This window comes from Elgaria multicarinata, chromosome 4 (assembly GCF_023053635.1).
Source record: "Elgaria multicarinata webbii isolate HBS135686 ecotype San Diego chromosome 4, rElgMul1.1.pri, whole genome shotgun sequence".
NCBI classification, from domain to species: Eukaryota; Metazoa; Chordata; class Lepidosauria; order Squamata; family Anguidae; genus Elgaria; species Elgaria multicarinata.
The window spans coordinates 104,997,410-105,016,308 of NC_086174.1; the positions used below are offsets into that span (position 1 = coordinate 104,997,410).

Below are 18,899 nucleotides of genomic sequence, written 5' to 3' on the forward strand. Positions count from 1 at the left end.
TATACAAATGAAGCAGAGTGAGTCCAACATCCTTCCCAAGTGGGTTTTCCATTTTTTTTTAAAAAAAAATGCCATTGTCTATTGCCACTGCTATACACACACACACACACACACACACACACACACACACACACACACTCAACATTAGTGATTGAGGATGCAATTTTGAAAGCCTTATACAGGCCTCATACATACTATATAGAATTACAGCAAAAGTAACCACAGCATTTTTATGTTATCTTGCCCATTACATCACTGCATTGCTGTGACAAATGGAGTTTTTCTTCTTCATAGGCCCTGCACTGCTGCGCACGACCTCTGAGGTCAGGCAAGTGGGGACTGGGGGAACACTTCCACTGTTGCGACAACCTGGTTGTAGAATTCTCTCCCCAAGCTAGCTCCTATTCTGGTAGCCTTTAGGTGCCAGTTGAAGACAATCCTGTTCCCTAGAGCTGGCCAGTTGACTGCTCCTCTCTGCATCAAGTTGGGAGTGCCCAATGCATGGCCAGTGAGGTTGAGGAAAATAAAAGGTAGCTTTTGGAGGTGGTGGTAGAGGGCAAAAACACCCATAGGTATCCATCCACATGCAATTGCATACACGCAGCCTGGGTCGGAGGCTGCAGCCAAAGGGGCCCCTAAATCTAAAGAGGTTCCTATATCTGTGGGGTGAGTTTTATTTTAAATCTTGGAAGGAGGAGAGTGCTGAGCATTCTGGGCATGGGACGGAGCTCAAGCACTTACTCACAGAGGGCTCATCTACACCAAGCAGATATTCCAGTATGAAAGTGGTATGAAAGAGGTCTATAAAAGGCAGGCGCCACACTACTGCTTTATAGTGGTATTGAAGTGCACTGACAACTGTTGGGGCCCATGACACATACTGTATACCACTTTCATGGTGTTACATCCTGCTGGTGTAGTTGTCAGTGCACTTCAGTAACACTATAAAGCAGTAGTGTAGATCCTGCAGGGCACTTCAATACCACTATAAAGCAGTAGCGTGGCTCCTGCCTTTTATATACCGCTTTCATACAACTTTCATAGTGGAATATCCTGCTTGGTGTAGATGAGCCCAGAGTGGCTGAAGGTAGGCAGTTGGGAAGGGCACTGTCAGGTTCTTAAAATTATGACATCCAGGCTAGTTTCTCAAAAAAAAATATGCTGCCTTTTGTCAGCTGGCTATAATAGAAATGCATACGCCTTATAGCTGTAATTCCCCCCACTTTGCCCACATTTGGCTCTGGTCTCACACACTGTTGCAACATAGACTTCAGCAGGTCTTATCAGGGCAATGCAGACTTCTGGAGGAGAACATTTTCCCATCCTTGTTTTAATGTATAACTGTTTACTGTGTTATCTTCTATTTTTACAGATGGGTGTGTGTGTTTTTTGGTTATTTGGCAGTTTCTAAACATTTGAATTCTTTTTTGGGGTTTTAGTGCTTTAAAATAGTTTTAATAGCTTTTATCTTTGTGTGTAAAGGTGGAATAAAAACAAATTTCATTCCACTCCAGCAGGATTCCTGGTCCTCAGGGACAAGGGGAGGCTGCAGCCAAAGGCCAGTGCATGCACAGAACATGTACTATGTGCTGCCCTCTGGACCATGACCTTGCAAAATTACAGGGCAAAAAAGAATGCAAAGTCAGGTGCAGTACAGGCAAGCAATAGTTTTCATATAGCTCTTGCAAAAAGTTTGCTCTTTTTGCCTTCTAGTCTGGGGAGTCTCCCCACCCCACCCTTATTTTACTTTGCAAAACTAGACCCCAGAGGAAGCCAGGTTATTATTTTGATATGGAAAAATACTAAACTGTAAGATGGAAATCCCAAAATGGGAAGGGAATGATTAAGGTCAGGTTCTCTGTTTACTAACACAGAAACCACTATTTATTTTGTTTTGTTTGCTAAAGGCAGTAGCTTCCTTTTCAAAAACAGAAAAAAGGAAAAACAGGTTCACAGGATGCAAGAAATACTTTATTTCAAAGGCTGACATGTTTCGGCCTGAGTTCTTTCGAAAGCCTTCCTCAGGGGGCTGGAATATTAAAAATGCATTAGGTTACATTTGTGGGACAACACATAACATACAAATGTATTGATATTTTAAGGTGAATTCAGCACATTGCAACAAGGGCCTATAACCATATATAAGTCTTAATACTCTTAATATTATATGTTGGCACTAGGGCCTATACACATGTATAACGATAAAAGCATACAAAAATGATATAAAATCACTTTAAATAAAAGTATAATGTACATATACTTATTAGAAGATGTCTTCAAAAACCCTGCAGGAATTAAGGCCAAAAAAAAAAATGACCGGAAAGTGTTACCAGGGCACTGCTGACTGCCCTGAAAAAATTGCCACTAGTTTTTATATTCCACAGCAGCCAGACAGCACCTCACTGCCATGAATGATTCTTTGTGAATGCTGGCACTGACATCACTACTAGTCTCAAAACCAGGCTCCTGGACGGATTTGTTAATAGTGGCGGAAAACTCAACACGTAGATGGTTGTGGTTGCTCAACTATGACATGCCTTTCAAAAATCAAACTTTAATACTAGCAAGGGCAAAAGGGCCTATATGGTCTGAACCTGCACGGACTGTATCTGTCTCCAGTTGTGACAAAAGATAAATGAAAATCTGAACATCATGATCAAAAAGAGGCATGTTCCAAACTAGGAAATTAGGGCAGAGGCTGGACTCCAAAAGTAGGGGAAGTCAAATAGGGCCACGGACTGCAGTTTGTTAGAAGGGAGGAACTCATTGACCAAATGTAGCCAATGTAATAACACATGTTGACTAGGTTAGCAGAAGGTCTGCAGGTCACAGAAGAATATTCTCATCCAGAAAAATAGAAAGCTCACAATGAAGTGAGTAAAAATGCAGGAACCAGCAGCAGCACAGTATCTTGCTCTGTCCTGCTAACATTTCAATCCAATTTATGTTTCCTTAGAAGTAAGCCACACTGTGTTCAATGGGACTGACTCCCTAGTAAGTGTGTTTAGGATTACAGGCTAAATCAGTTCCACACTGAACAACTGGTGTTAATGCAAGCTCTTTCTGACTAGAGATGCTGCTGAATTTGAAATGACCCAGTCCAGGTTGCAATGCTGAGTTGTATTATGAATCAAGCACCATTTCCCCAAAATGCTACATTCCAGATCAGAATGTAAAATAATACTCTGCACATACATGGTTAGTATTTCGTTTAAAAAACCAATTATTTTGTAGGTATATTCAGAACATTTCAGGCATTTAATGCCAAAACATTACAGGTCGGGAAAGCATATTTTTTGGAAGACAGCAAGTTTTTTTTTCTGTACACTTGCTGAAAAAGCTCAAATTATCAAGCCAATTTAGAACCAAGATTAGGGAGTTTGCCCATCACTATTTCTGAAGCCTTTTCAAATTAAACCACATTTTCTTTTACAGTACTTTAACATTACAAGCAAGTTTGCTATTCTCACTATAAACCAGTATCTAACAGGAGAGATGGCCAAACAAACCTTGGGAAAAACAAATAAGACAGCAAAGAGATGGCTCATATTGACATAAGTATGGGCAGAAAAAAAATGTCCAACCAAAAAGTCGTGATTCATATGTGACATGCTTGTACAGGCCACTGGAGAAACATCCAGCATCCTTAGTGCATAAAAGCAAACTAAAAGTCAACCACTTCCTTAGGAGAAAGGAAACTCTGAATAATAATAATAATAATAATAATAATAATAATAATAATAATAACAACAACAACAACAACATAGCTGTGACTAAAGTGAATTTTAGATGTAAAGCGAATTTTAGATGTTAGAAACAGAGCTCACAAACAATGAACTTGCAAAAACTGCTGCTGATCATTTCATGATCTTTTATACTCTTCAAACAAATAGGGGGGAAATCCCAACAGGCCAGACTATTTATTTGCTTAAGTCTGACCTTAAACTTTTCAAGGTTTTGTCCAGACTCTGGACTTGCAACAAGGAAGGGCTTTATGAATGTGTTTCTTACTGGCAGCTGTGGAGCATGGCTAGATAGAATGAGCCTTCCACTTTACGCCCATGTTCCAAATCCAGCAAATGATACATGCACTGAAGCCTGCATACACTGGTTGATCTCCTTCCTTGAATCAAGGCATGAGGAATTAAATATTTAGCAATACATCATACATGTGAAAATTTAAATTATTTGTTTAAGAAATTACATACCTGTATAAAGGAATGTGTTTGTATGCCCTCCAATCACAACATCCACACCTTTCACTTTTTGAGCGATGCTCTTGTCCACAGTAAAACCAGAGTGGCCGAGTGCAATAATTTTGTTGACTCCCAAAGTAATAAGTTTGTCTACATGTGGCTGCAATGCTGCAATTTCATCTTCAAAGAATAAATCCTGCCCTAAAAATGCAATGGGGAAAGCATATTATTTGCATTTTATTGTATTCTCACAAAACAGAATTTGCCAGAGCACAAGAACATCCATATTCTATATACAGAATACATGTGCTATACTTTCTGTTCTCTCATGGTGTATGAAGTTTCTTGTAAGCAATGGAAGATACATGGCTGCTGTGACGCGTCCTGTCCCCGTGTCGTCTCAACTTCACCCGAGACACTCACAAACTACCTGCCAGGACTATCCACGCCACTAACACCCAGGACCACTTCAATCCCCCCTTGTGCTAATGACATGTGTGAGTGTTAAGGCCTACTGCTGCTGCTCCTGTCTTGCCTTTATTCTTCGGGCCCCACAGCTCCACAGCCCAGCAACCTAGCCCTCAGTTTCCCATTCCGCTGCCACCATTAATTTTCTCCCCAGACACTCCTCCACAGACCACACCAGTTGTATGTAAATATAATTTGAATTTATTAACTTAAGTAAATGCGTGTACAAGCTTAATGGTTTCCTCAGTGCAAATGCATATTGGTTTCCATCACTTCTTTATTACAAGGTTCCACTATAGAGTCCGAAAAATCATCTACTTCTCTCTACTTCACAGAATTCTAACCTACACACTGTATCTCTCACTCTCTTCACCTACCACCTCATACCATCTCATTCACTTAACTATGTATAGATACATTTCTCCAGCTCCTCCCACTCTTACTCAGCCAGTCTGCACTCGCCCTCAACCATCCAATCAACACTTAGGCATTCAACCCCTCTTTACAAATTGTAAGTACCTTGAGGCCTACTTATTTCCTGGAACTTTATACATAATATAAACAATAACTTTGTATATATATATTTACATTTAAAGCATATAACGTAGCTGAACATCACAGCTGCAACATTTATTTTGCTGGCTCTGAATTTTCTTTGGCGTGTGGTATGGCAGGGAATAGCTTGGTCACTTAAGCGAAGAGTGATTCAAGTGTTTAATCTGGCTGACTGTCTTTCTGCACTTCTCTAAAATGTACTAGTTGTACATATCAAGTGCCAGGAGAACACAAAAAAGATCAATGCAGCTCAACTTAATAACCTGCTGTAGCCATGTGAGTGCAAACAGGTGTTTCTGAACAACCCATAGGATGCTACAGCTAATACAAGCAGTCTAGTTCTAACTTTGATCCATGTACCAGGCAAAGTCTAGTTATATTTTTGAAAGCAGTCAATGGCCACATCATCAACAAGTTGCTCAAGTAGTTGTTATGCTGTAGGGTACAGCAGCAGACTACCCCTTTCCATATTGCACAGTGGAACAGAAGGAAAGGAAAAGCTCCAGACTAGTGAGGCAGCGGGTATTGCTGCACTGGAGCTAGGGGCAAATCCTATTCTGGCAAAAGGCATTCAGTTGTGTTCTTTTGCTAGAGCTCTTTAGATGGCCCTATGCAATCTGTCAGCCAAGAGCTACACCATAGGTTTTCACCCAACTAGTAATGCCTCAGTCATATGAAATACTAGCTCTAGGTAGTCATTCTAATTGTGAATAGTCTTTACACCAAGGGTGGGCAATTGTGGCCCTCTAGAAGTTTTGGCCTACAATTCTCATGATCCCTTCCCATTGACTATGCTGGCTAGGGCTAACGTGGATGGCTGCAAGTTGCCCAGCCCTGCTTTACATGCAAGGAGTGGGGAGTAGAGATAAGCATGCGAACTCTGGCCCCTCAGTTACCATTCTTGGTGCCCTGTTTTTCCAGGGCTCTAAAATGTGTGGAGAGCTTCCAAAGCAGCTTCCTGCAGCAGGCAGTCACTTTCTGCACATGGCAGGTGGTGAGGACACAATGAAGTGTGTATATCTCTGTGTGTGTGTGTGTCAACGTGTGTGTGTAGGGGGAGAAAAACTAGTGGACTTATTCCTGCTCCCCTTTGTCATGTGTGAAGATGACACACAATCAGAATGACTGCATAAGGGCTACTTAGAAAGTAGAATCTACGTAGTAGTACATGACCTGTGCCCATAATTTCTATGACTGTGTACTCTCCTTTTACATTTTCATCAAGTGTTTCAACAATACTAAAATATAGTTATGATGAAAAATATAATTTGTAGAAGAACTTGACTTCGGGGATACAAATATGCCGTATTTCTTTGATTCTAAGACGCACTTTTTTCCCCGTCTCTAAAAATGTCTCTAAAACGTCTCTAAAAATGGGGTGTGTCAATCACGGGTGCGATTATTATTCTTAGAATCAAAGCTTTTTTTTCTGTTGGTGGTACTGAAATTAGTGTGCGTCTTACAATCGATAGCATCTTAGAATCGAAGAAATACGGTATCTTCCTGGAGTGAGGGCTGTAGTATTTAGGTTTTGGTGTGAGTTTTTAATTGCTGAATACCTCAGACAGCAAAATTTACTTATTATTCAACTTATTTTCCATATTTATATTCTGCATTCCCAGTCCACTGGGCTCTTTAAGTGATGTTTACAACAGATAAAAACAAACTGCTACCAAAAAAGCACAATAAAATCAGAGTAACAGTTAAAATAATGAACAGCAGGCTATGGATTGTATCCGAGGTAGTGCTAATGAAAAAAGTGCAAAACATATTCCAGCAGCAGTTACACAAACACTAATGCAAGCAAACACCTAGCATGATAAGTTGTGCAAACACTTGTGCAATAGCTTGCACACGTGTTTGTACAAGTGGAATCAAAGTATTGATTTGACACTTACATAAGGATGAAAATCAAGTTTCCACAAGCAATAGAAGCTTTGTGGTGGCAGAACTGACACCGCTGGATACAAGTTTGATTGTACTATATGTGTTAAGCAGCTCATTAATGCAAGGATGACTGTGTTATCACCCAAAAACTGTTTTGTGAATGGCTGCCAGGAAGGTAATTATCACTGTCTGTACTCTCTGCATCTCAATTCCCTCACTGTTTTTAATTCCATGAAAACTTATGCCATAATATATATTTTTAGTCATTAAAAAACAAGACTCCCGTTTTTACAAAAAAAATAAATAGAAGATCCAACCTCACCCTGTTCCCAAACAATTTCAGAAACTAATAGTTCTTAATTAATTTTCTATAGGTCAGGAGGCAAACAAAAAGCTACATTCCATTCATAATGCCTAGTTGCAGTATTAAAACAGCTATGGAAAGTATTCATTAATTCTCCAAAGCATTTCTGTAGCAATTTGTTAACAATCAGTCAATCAATGCCTCCTTACCCGTTTTGGTATGAAATAGCAGGACCTGTTGCGAAACTCCTAACAAACTTCAAGTTTCTAGGGACTGGATAACAGTCCATCAAAGAAAGAAAAACTGTTTGACTTGCTACCTGATCATTTTTTAGCCTAGATATAAAAGTTAAAGTTAATTTGCTAGATCTGTAATATACAGGAAGTGTGTTTTCGACGGGGCTTACTAAGTACCTTGGATAGCTGCCCTGTTCTTTTTGTGAACACTAGAAAAAGCTTGACACCAAGGAAGCAATAAAATAAAATAGTCTGTTGAATGCTAGCTGCACTTATTTCAAAGTTCAAAAATTATAACATGTTTTTAGGAAATGAGGTGAGGTTAAAAAGGAAAGTGTGATGGGTGGATGTTGTCGAGGAAATCAAGCTAGCTGGTTCTTTTACCAAATGCCCACAGGTATAAGAAAATGGCTTTATAACACATATATCATAAAGTTCATAGCTTCTTGCTTAATTAAAACCTATTTTTAATGTTACACTTGCTGCACAACTTAGCTGATGTTGAAACAACATGTCACAAGATAGTTAAACAGTTGTGACATATTTTTTAAGGCAAGCTAACCACAACTAGGAAACCGATGGAGATGTATTTCCTGTAGCTATATTACAATACCCATTATGGTGTTCTAGTCAGAGAAGTACTTGAACTCTGTATATGCCTAGGTGCTTTGCTTCTCATTGGTTGTTGTGTTGCATAGCTGTATTACATATTATGATTGGTGAGAAGGTTCTGCCATTGTATCTGAGGGGACCTGACCCTATAAATATGTTAACCTTTCCTGAAATTGTTGGGCAGTTCCTCAGGTCTTCTGGGACTGTCACCTTGCAGCACTGCAGGCTGCTCGTAATAAACCTTCTAAAGAGAGAGAAATTTTGTCTTGAGAGTCTGTGACCACCACTCAGCGAACCACTGGGACCCGTGGTTTCGGGTTCCACCACAATGTTATCTCAGTGCAGTTTTGATAGTCCATTCCTTCTTCAAGGCTAATTCCTTACATTAGCTCTCAGGTTAAATGTGTACATTTCAACCTTACAATGAAACCCAATGCACGTCTATTCAAAAGTAAACCCCATTGAGTTCAATGGGGTTTACTCCCAGCATGAGGAAGTAATTGTCAAGTAGGTATAGGATTGCAGGCTTACAATGCAATCCTTGGGATGTCTACTTATATGTAAGCCCTACTGAGTTCAACAGGTCTTATTTCCAGAGAAGTGAATATAGGATTGCAGAATTTGTGAATTTTGCCAGCCTGTCCTACACCTCATTCCTCCATCATGGTGATCTCTTATACAGCAAGCAGCAACAGTTTCTTTCCTTCTTTCCTTCCTTCCTTCCTTCCTTCCTTCTGTTTCTTTCCTGTAGGTTAGATATATCTGGCTATAGAAACTGTGGCTCCTCTAAATAAAACGATGGTCTTAAAAGATAGTCAAGAACTGTCTTTATATCTCTTCTGGGAAATTAGGAAAACAAATGCTGAAGTGGCTATACGTGTACATCAGTAGACATAGGTTCTGACTTATACAAGAAAAGATCTCATCTATTGCTTACTGTGTCCCCCACCCCTTAAATCTGTGGGCTAAAACATTTCAGAGAAAAGTAATGGTAGAATTACATATTCTGCAAGGTCTCATTATGCATATGTTGTGGGACGATTCTAAGATGTCCCGCTAGGAAGTTTCCAAATATTGTAATCTAGTTTTAAGCAAAGTATGTTCAAACAAGGGATTTTAGGAAACTTTCTTTTTAGTGTTGGAGTTGGGTAAAGCACAGGAATTACGCATAAATCAACTTTTTGCCACTAAAAAGGCATCGTTCAACCATAAATGGAAAACCATTACATTTCTGTTTATACAAAGTTGGATTATAGATGCTGTCAACTTGAAAAAATGTTTTAGGTAAACATGGCATAAAAGTTCGGCGTGTATGAAATTGTTTGTAATGTTTTGTCACATAATATCTGTTCCTCCCCATTTGCTGACTTCCATATATTACTGAATAAATAATTATGAACTAATTTTGTATTGCTGAATCTATATGTGGAAGCCTTAGGTTATTTTTCAGCTTAATCTTTATTATAATATGACGTATTCAAAACTTCAAGACTGATTATTTTAAAAAATCTGTGAGTCAAGCGGCGACTGCTGCAGGCCCAAGCTGAAAACCCAGATCAGCACCCTGGGTTCTCATTCTTTGTGGCTCATTCTGGTTTCTGAAGTGCTCAACTTCTAACTCTTCTTCCACTTTCTGCCACAGCACAGCCAGAGTAAGGGAGGTCTAAGTAGTTTTTAAGCAAATTGCAGCATGATCCTATGCTCAGTCACTCAAAAGTAAGGTCCATTAAGCTCACAGAATTTACTCCAAAGTATACATGGCGATTGCAGTCGTAATTTTCTTTAACCTAAACAAAAAATAAACACCTTGCCTCCTATATATTTTCAGTCTCATTTTTATTCATAATTCCAACTCAATCTGATGTTTTGCATTTGTACAATCATAGATATCGATGAATCACTCATGCAAATTTCTTGAGTTGTTTGGACAAGGTCAGTTCATGTTTTTTTCCCTGTTTTGGAAGAAAGGTTTCATCTCCCTGTGACATCCGGATCATGTGAGGCTGAGCAAGCCCTGGACCAGTGTCTGGACTCATTATGAACTGGATGAGAGTCAATAAACTGAAGCTGAATTTATGGCAAGATAGAACCCCTGTGGGTGAGTGGTTCCCAACTCTAGAAGATAGGCTCATTGATGGGGTTGCACTCCCTCTGAAAGATCAGGTCTGTAGTCTGGGGGTACTCTTAGATTCATCACTGTGGCTGGAGGCTCAAGTGGCCGCAGCAGCTTGGAGTGGCTTTTATCACCTTCGCCTGGTTCGCCAGCTACGGCCCCACCTGGATAGGGACAGCTTGGGCACAGTGGTACAGGCATTAGTAACCTCAAGACTGGATTACTGCAATGTGCTCTATGTGGGACTGCCCTTAAAGCTGGAACTCCTTTGTTGAGGGATCTGTACTGGCCATTTGCTACTGGGCCAGGTTTAATATTGTAGTACTAGAGTACAAAGCCCTAAACAACTTGGGACCAGGATACTCGAAGAAGTGCCTTACCCCTTACCAACCTGCCCTGGCACTGAGGTCATCTGAGGGCATGTTCCTGGTGGCCCCACATGGACCTATGGTCCGGTTGGAGTCCACCAGGAGAAGAGCCTTCAGTGTGGTGGCCCCCTTCCTATGGAATTCCCTGCCTTTGAGGCCAGGCAGGTGCCAACATTGTGTTGCTTCCAGCACCTCCTGAAAATGTTGTTTCAGGAAGCTTTCCTTGAATGACCAGCCACAGTTTTATCAGAACATTGTCCTCTTAAAAATGTAATTATTCTTTTAAAAATGTAAAAAAATGTAATTGTTTTTTTAAAATGTAATTTTAAGATGTAATTTTTAATTTTAGTAACCTAAAGACTGGATTACTGCAATGCACTCTATGTGGGGCTGCCCTTAAGGCTGGTCCAGAAGCTGGAGCTAGTGCAGAACACAGCAGCTGTTGTCAAGAGCTGCCTCTTTTCAGCATGTAACTCCTTTGCTGAGGGAACTGCACTGGCTTCCTATTGGCTACTCAGGCTTCAGGTTTTGGTACTAGTGTACAAAGCCATAAACAACTTAGGACCAGGATACCCAGGAGAGCGCCTTCTCCCTTACCAACCTGCCTGGTCACTGAGGTCATTGGAGGACATGCTCCTGGTGGCTCCTCATGTATCTCTGGCCTGATTGGAGTCCACCACGAGAAGAGCCTTGCGGCCCCTTCTCTTTGGAACTCCCTGCCCCTGGAGGACACGCAGGTACTAACACAATGCTGTTTCTGACACCACTTGAAAATAACTCTTTTCCAGGAAGCATTCCTTAACTGACCAGCCACTGTATTTATTGGTACTTTGTTTTAAAATGAACAATTTCAGTTGCTGTTTTTAATCTTCTTCCTTTTTACAGTGTTATTCTTAAGTTAACTGCTCCAGAATCTATTTTACACAAATACTGTAAATAAATAAATAGTATGGTGTGTTTATTCTTTTATTCTAATTGTTGTCCACCACTCCGAAATCATTTGGTTGGGGACCGATATATAAATATTGTAAATAAATAAATGACTGGAACAGCCTAAAAAAGCCCCAGATCTTTGCTTAGTGGGCAGAAATGTAATGCATTTATACAAATGGGTGAAACCAGGAATTTATGAAACTGGGACCTGGTAGCTATTTTGGCATAGTTAATTATCTTTTCTGTGTGATATGGTGCAGAGTACTTATGGATATTCACATGTCAGGAAAATGACAATTAATAAGTGGAATGCTGCAGAATAAGGCACCTTCAATCGTTGCAGGAAAAGAATTGTGAGCCATATGAAGAATACAGTTTAGATTCAGAGATGTCTTACGCAAGTGGTAAAGCAATTTTAGGCAACGTAGACCTGTCAATTTTTTTCAAGTTTCTTGGTCCTGCTACAGCATTCCCCATGACCCATCACAACACACTAGACAGTCCTGCAACCATCAAGAGCAACTTTGAGGCAGGGGGAAGCAAGGGGCTGTTGTGGAAGTGGGGATCAGAAAGGTCCCATTGAATACCTAGAACATAGCTGGTGCTAACCCTTTTCTCTTAGTGTGAGAATTGTGTTACAGAGTGGCAATTGTAGGAGTTATTACCTCATAACCAAAATGGATCAAAAATATAACTATATTTATAAATTATATAATGTGTAAAAGTATTAAAAGAAAGCATACCTGGATTTGAAAGAACAGGTGTCTCCTTTGTGGTATAGCCAACAATTCCTACACTTTCTGAGCCAACTTTTATAATTTTATAAGGAAGAACATACCCGGAGATGCGGCTTGCTAGGCGCTTGTTTGCTTTAATGTTTGCACTTACAACAGAGAAATTTACATTTTTGAGCAGTGGATCCAATAATCCATCAACGCCGTTATCAAATTCATGATTCCCCAATGTCTACATAACAAAAAACAAAAGAAAAGGGGGAAAAGATTATCTCCTATGGTCAAGAATCATAATTAATTTATACCTATGAAACAGAGAAATGTTGTTAATCACAATATGATCCATTCAATTTTGCTACATGAACAGCATGTTATGTCCAAATTCTTCCTCTTCAAATTCTCTTGCACCTATTTCTATCCAATTACCGATATTTAAAGATGCATCCCCATACAGCTGTTCAGTCTCTCGAATGTAGAATTCTTTAAAACTAGAACACTGTCAGTGTCCTTTCCAGTTCTTACATTGAGTCAGATTTTGCAATTGGAACCAATTAAAAAGAGTATTTCTGAATCCAAATATTTGAGCTTTTAGAACCCCTTAACAATTTCCTCAGGCATCTTAAAGCTGTTTATCTGTTTCTGAGGCTGACGCCAAAGCTTTTCAACTATAATCTTTGCCCAAATTGCTCTTCTGGTAAAAGACACCAAAACAAAGCTAAGGGACATGTTTGATACAAGGGGTCCCCTAGTCCCCAGTATTGACAGCAAATGAAAAATTCTTAACAGCGCTTCAAAATGAAAGTGTTTATTGAACACTTGAAAGGAACTTTTGTCCTGCCGTCTTTATTTTTCTAATTTTATAATGGTATAGATTTAACGACCAATTCAAATATGTAGAAATGGCACGTGGTAGGTACAGTCCTTCTTGGACTGTACTAAGACAGGAGATAACATTTTATATTTTTCCTTGTGAAAACAAAAATGTTTTTTTCCCCCTGTGTAAGACATGTAATGCCCCACCTGCCATCAGAAGTTATCCAATCTAGATAGGGCTGTAACAAACTATTTCTTCGTATTTGAGTCAGTCTGTAGCCAACTTGTTTTAAGCAAAGGGGAAGAGCAGAATGTGAGCCTCAAGAGACGGTCAAGTATACTTCCTTTCTTGTTTTTATCCATGATTTGTTTCAGTCTTACATCACTATAAAGAGCATCATTGGGAAAGCAAGCCACTTGGCCATCTTATCAGCCATGATGAAAGTTCAAGGCCTCTATATGAGCCACTGAAATATCACAGATCATTTCTGGGTCTGGCAATTCTGGGGAAGATTAACAGCCTGTGCATTCAATGCAAAAATATATATATATAAAGAAAGAAAAGAAGGATGAATCCTCCCAACCCCCATGGGCACGGAGCCTCCCCACACAGCTCCGTGCCCAGCCCCGCTACTTGCAGAGAAGAAGGGACAACCCGGGAGCGGCGGCCACACCATCCATGCTACTTGGGATGGTCCCAGGACCGTGGAAATATTGGGAAATCCGTGGTTCCAGATATCCCAGGAAAACTCCCTGGTCATCCCGGGTTGCCCCTGGGATACCCTGTACATCAAATGAACGCACATGGAGGACCTAGAGATTTATTGATTTATTACATTTTTATACCGCCCAATAGCCGAAGCTCGGGATATCTGGCAGGTGTAGACATGCCCTTAGTGTCCTTTAATATTCCCCTCAAATATTTCAAATATTTGTGGTGCATTGAGACAAAAAAAAAATAGCATTGCTGTGAGTAGCTTATATATACCATGCCTTAAAGTGTTGTATGGACCCACCCAAAATGTTCCTATGCAAATGAACATGACTCACATTGGAAAGTTTTCCAATAGAAACTAATTTTTCCCTATGCTATTAACCCTATGCAAATTATCCTGATTTTCATTAAGTTTTGAAACAGACTGTTGGGGGATAAATATCTGTTTTTAATATGTTCATATAATTGAGCAGAATTCTTTCAGGCTTGTATGCTGCACTTTTTACAGCTAAGCATTTAAAGCACACAAATCATCATGGTCAGGCTTATTTCAAAATGATTCCCACTATTTTTAACTAGGAAAGCTTCCACATGAGGCTTTTGTTGTCCAATCACCCTGCCTTAAACACCAAATTTCACATGAGGGCCAAACAAACTCTTCCATTTGTAACTCTCCCATGCTTTCCCACCGTTTCTTCCAGCTTTCTCCTGACCACGAAAAACAAGCCAAAAAAATCTGTTAAGAAGGGAAACATGGAATAACAGCACAATGCTTTTTGGTTGATAGTGTAATGCCAGGAGCTGTCCACTTGGAAGCACTCTAGATTTCACAACAATAAACAACATTGGGATTAAAGTTCTGCATACACCATGTATTTTTATACAAAAAGGTGTAGAGACTCTGTAATTCTGCAGAATGTAAATTTTCTGTAAATCCATCTTTCCTCCAGATTACTCAATTACTCAATAAGTAAACTAAGTTTCACTGCTAGTGAAATGCTGTAGATCACAGCAGCTGAAACAGCTTTTGGCAGCGAGGTCATGCTTCACTCCACTTGACAGCAGTTATTATCTTTATCAGCCAGTGGGGTTAACAAGGTTGCATTGCTGTTCTTGGCTCCTGGACAAAGAAATAGACCTCGGCCATTTTTCAGTCCAGAGGCCAGCAACAGTGCCAAGCAAGAATTGGCTTGTCCCTGGTATACAAGACACACTACAACCTAAACCTGTGCTGTGCTTAGGGATGGATGAACCTGTCAGGTCTGATTTTGCTCATTTTCTCACTTTCCCAAATTTAAGTTCGTTCCATCCCATTTCCACATCAGTTTGTAAACGTTTTTTTAAAGTCTGCACAAAACTTTGTGCATGTTTTCATGCTAAATCTGCAAACATTTTGTACACATTTTTGTATGCATTTTTCAAATTATAAACATTTCTGCAGATAATTTCCCCTATGATAAAGACTTCTTGTGCACACTTTTCTGTAAGATATGAATTCTGTATGATATGCAGTATTCTATACATTTTGAAGTGTGAACTTTGATCACAAACTTCAGCTGAAGTTTGGTTAGGTAGGGTGACCATATGGAAAGGAGGACAGGATTCCTATATCTTTAACAGTTGGGAATTTCCTTAACAGATAAGGGAATTTCAACAGGTGTTATTTCTATACATTCAGCACCTGCTGAAATTCCCTCTTCATTACAACAGTTAAAGCTGCAGCAGCCCTGCCCTCTTTTGTATCTGGTCACTCAGTAAGGGCTCCTGCAGCTTTAACTGTTGTGATGAAGAGAGGATTTTAGCAGGTGCTGCATGCATACAAATGACATCTGCTGAAATTCCCTTTTCAGTACAACTGTTAAAGATACAGCAGGAGCTAGACTAGAGTGACCAGATACAAAAGAGGGCAGGCTTCCAGCAGCTTTAATTGTTATGATGAAAAGGGAATTTCACCAGGTACTATATGCATACAAATGACACCTGCTGAAATACCCTTTTCTACCCAACTGTTAAAGATACAGGAGCCCTGTCCTCCTTTTCATATAGCCACCCTAGGTTAGGTAGTAAAAATGTGAACTGAATTAATTTCTGCTCCATCCTTAGCTATGCTGCTTAGAAAAGGGAACTGGGTATCCTGATGGCTGCTTTGGGCTGCAGCAGGAAAAGATGTTCCTTTGCCCTGACTCTGAGGCCAGATCTACAACAAGCAGGATATTGCACTATGAAAGTGATATGAAAGCAGCATATAAAAGGCAGGAGCCACACTACTGCTTTATAGCAGTATTGAAGTGCACTGACAACTGTTGGGGCCCATAGACACATACCATATAACACTTTCATAGTGCTATATCCCGCTTGGTGTGGCTCCTGCCTCTTACATACCGGTTTCATACCGCCATATCCTGCTTGATGTAGATCTGGCCGGAGTATCATATATCTATTCCTCCTGCAGCTCTCTGAGCTCAGAAAAGCAGATCAAAAGACCTCATCTTGATAAAGATTTTCAGAGGGCTCAGAAGTGCATGTGTTAGATTTCTGGACCCACCAGTGCAGGTGAAAGGATATAGGGTTCCTCTGCATATCCCAAGAAAGTCACACCACATAATGAGAAGAGCCCAGTATCAGCACCAGCCATGCAATCTGCTCTCCTATACAGAAGTCTGGCTGGTTTCAGTAGGTCTACTCTAAGCATAACTAATCCTGGATCCAAATCAATGATCCAACTCATAATCAATTTAAGCCAAAATACCACTGGGTGAGTGCTACTGATTATGAAGGAGGTCTTACTTTTAAGTAAGTTCCATTAGACCAAACAGGACTTGCTTCCAAACATGCATGTTGTTGACTAGGGTTGAAGACTGTGCCATTGCTGCATAGCTAGGAATAGCTTTGGAGGAAATCAGATTATTATTATTATTATTATTATTATTATTATTATTATTTATTACATTTATATACCGCCCCATAGCCAAAGCTCTCTGGGCAGTTTACAGGCCCCTGTGAAAGAAATGCTCTGTTCCATCTTTATCCACCAAACATCTGCCATTTCTTATTTATTTTAAATGATCCAGCTATGCCTTCCATAGGCTTCTAATGGAAGAATATGGACATGCCTTATACCAAATCAAATCACTGGCCATCTAGCCAACTAGACTACTATGTATATATGAGGTCACTATACACAGTATTTAGTACATACATTTGCTGACTCATACTGTGTTGTGTGCAAACATTATATTTTTACATGTACAGATACAATTATATGTGAAGCACTGCTAAATAGGTTTGCTTCACACTTAGGCTGACTTCGCATCATAGTAAGAATCGGGAAGAAATATGCCTCTTGATTAGACTGGCCAGTGAGTATGTGATGTGGCCCACCTAATGAAACCTTGATATGGTGCACCTTTGACACTTCCAGGTGGCTCTAATTACAGGTGTTGGTTGTGCTGGGCCTGGTTCAGAGATCCTTGCATGCAATGGCATCTTGTACATATGCTGCTGCATGTAAACTCCTCCGTGCTAAAGGGATTATTGGTGCTGGCAGCTTTGGCAATGCTTGGAGAGCAGGGAGATTGGAGTCCATGAATACAATCCCATCGTTCCTAGTGTAAGTCTCGGGGCAGGGACTGTCTCATTATTAATCTTTATAAGCCACTCTGGGAGTCTTTTTTGGCTGAAGAGTGGTATAAAAAAACAAATAACTATATAAAATCGCATGTGGTGTAAACAAAACAAATACATAACTAAATAAAATTTGCATTTTTAATTGTGCTCAGAAACAGTGTGGCAGCCAGCAAAGTTCTATAAACAGTGCCAAGATATCTTCATTTTGGGGTGTAACCATTATTGGCTGTACAAGAAATAGATAACTGGGGCAAGTCATGCTTTTCTGATATGAACATCTTAATAGAATTGCTGGATCAGACCAAAAGTCCATCTAGCTCAGCACTTTATTTGCAACAGCAGCAACACCTTATAGCATCTTAAGAACTAACACATTTACTCTGGCATAAGCTTTTGTGGATGCTGTTCACTTCATCAGATGCATGAAGTGTTAAACCTCAAATTGGCAGATTTATATATTCATGCTGAGTGACTGGGATGGGTGGAAGGAGTGATCTTGTCAATGGGAATTGGAAGTTTATGCCAGAATAAATGTGCCAGGAGTCTCTTCGTTGCTTTTGCTACAGCAGACTAACACTGCTACGCCTCTGCATTAAGAAAAACTTCCATTGGCTCAAAGGAGAGCTGTTGGTCCAAGGCAAACAGCAACGGTGGAGCCCGGATCGGGACTGCAGCAGGGAGCAAAGGGTTTAAACACTCCTACTTTTCACTTCATCCATTTCATTTCTATACCGCCAAATAGCTTCTGGATGGTTCACAAAAATGACAACGCCAAAATGCAACAAAACAAAACCTTAAAACAGAGTATAAAAACAACTATATACAGCTTTAAAAAAAAAGAAACAGAAAAAGATACCGCGACCTGATCAAACAACTGACATTAAAATCCCGACCATATGCCACCAAATGCCCGGGATCAGAGTAGGGCGCACTGTCCCCACCCGACACCGATTTGCTTTTAAAAGCCTTCGCAATTGTAAATCGCGGGGCATCACGTCGAGTTTGGCCCTCGGGACGAACGGCCAACCAGAGGTCTTGCTCCCAACGAACGGAGCAAGGCTGGTGCGGAGCAGCCCGTCCTTGGGTCTGCCCGACTGCAACGGGGCCGGCGCGCTCCTATTCTGAGGGAGGGAGTGGGGCGCGGGCGGGGGGAGCGAGAGAGAAATGTCCTCTCACAACTGTTTAGAACTGTCTAAAACTTCTCACTGGAAGGGAAAGGAGTCCAAGCCTCAGGCGCCCCACGGTGGTGGGGAGTTCCGCAGGACCCCCGCGCACCCTCCCCCTGGAGGCTGCCCGGCCCTCCCCGCGCAAGGCACGGCTCCATCCTGCCGCCGCGCT

The 18,899-nt window shown here is 40.5% G+C and overlaps 1 protein-coding gene across 1 annotated transcript in view; it reads right to left on the bottom strand.

The window, feature by feature from the left end:
* The window catches only part of NT5E (5'-nucleotidase ecto), a 34,223-nt gene that overhangs the window by 14,907 nt on the left and 417 nt on the right, over positions 1-18,899 (bottom strand). The window contains exons 2-3 of the mRNA XM_063124910.1: positions 12,416-12,638; positions 4,209-4,397 (exon numbers count right to left, since the gene is read on the bottom strand). Of these exons, the coding sequence (XP_062980980.1) occupies positions 4,209-4,397; positions 12,416-12,638 (412 nt within the window). The remainder of the gene's footprint in view (positions 1-4,208; positions 4,398-12,415; positions 12,639-18,899) is intronic.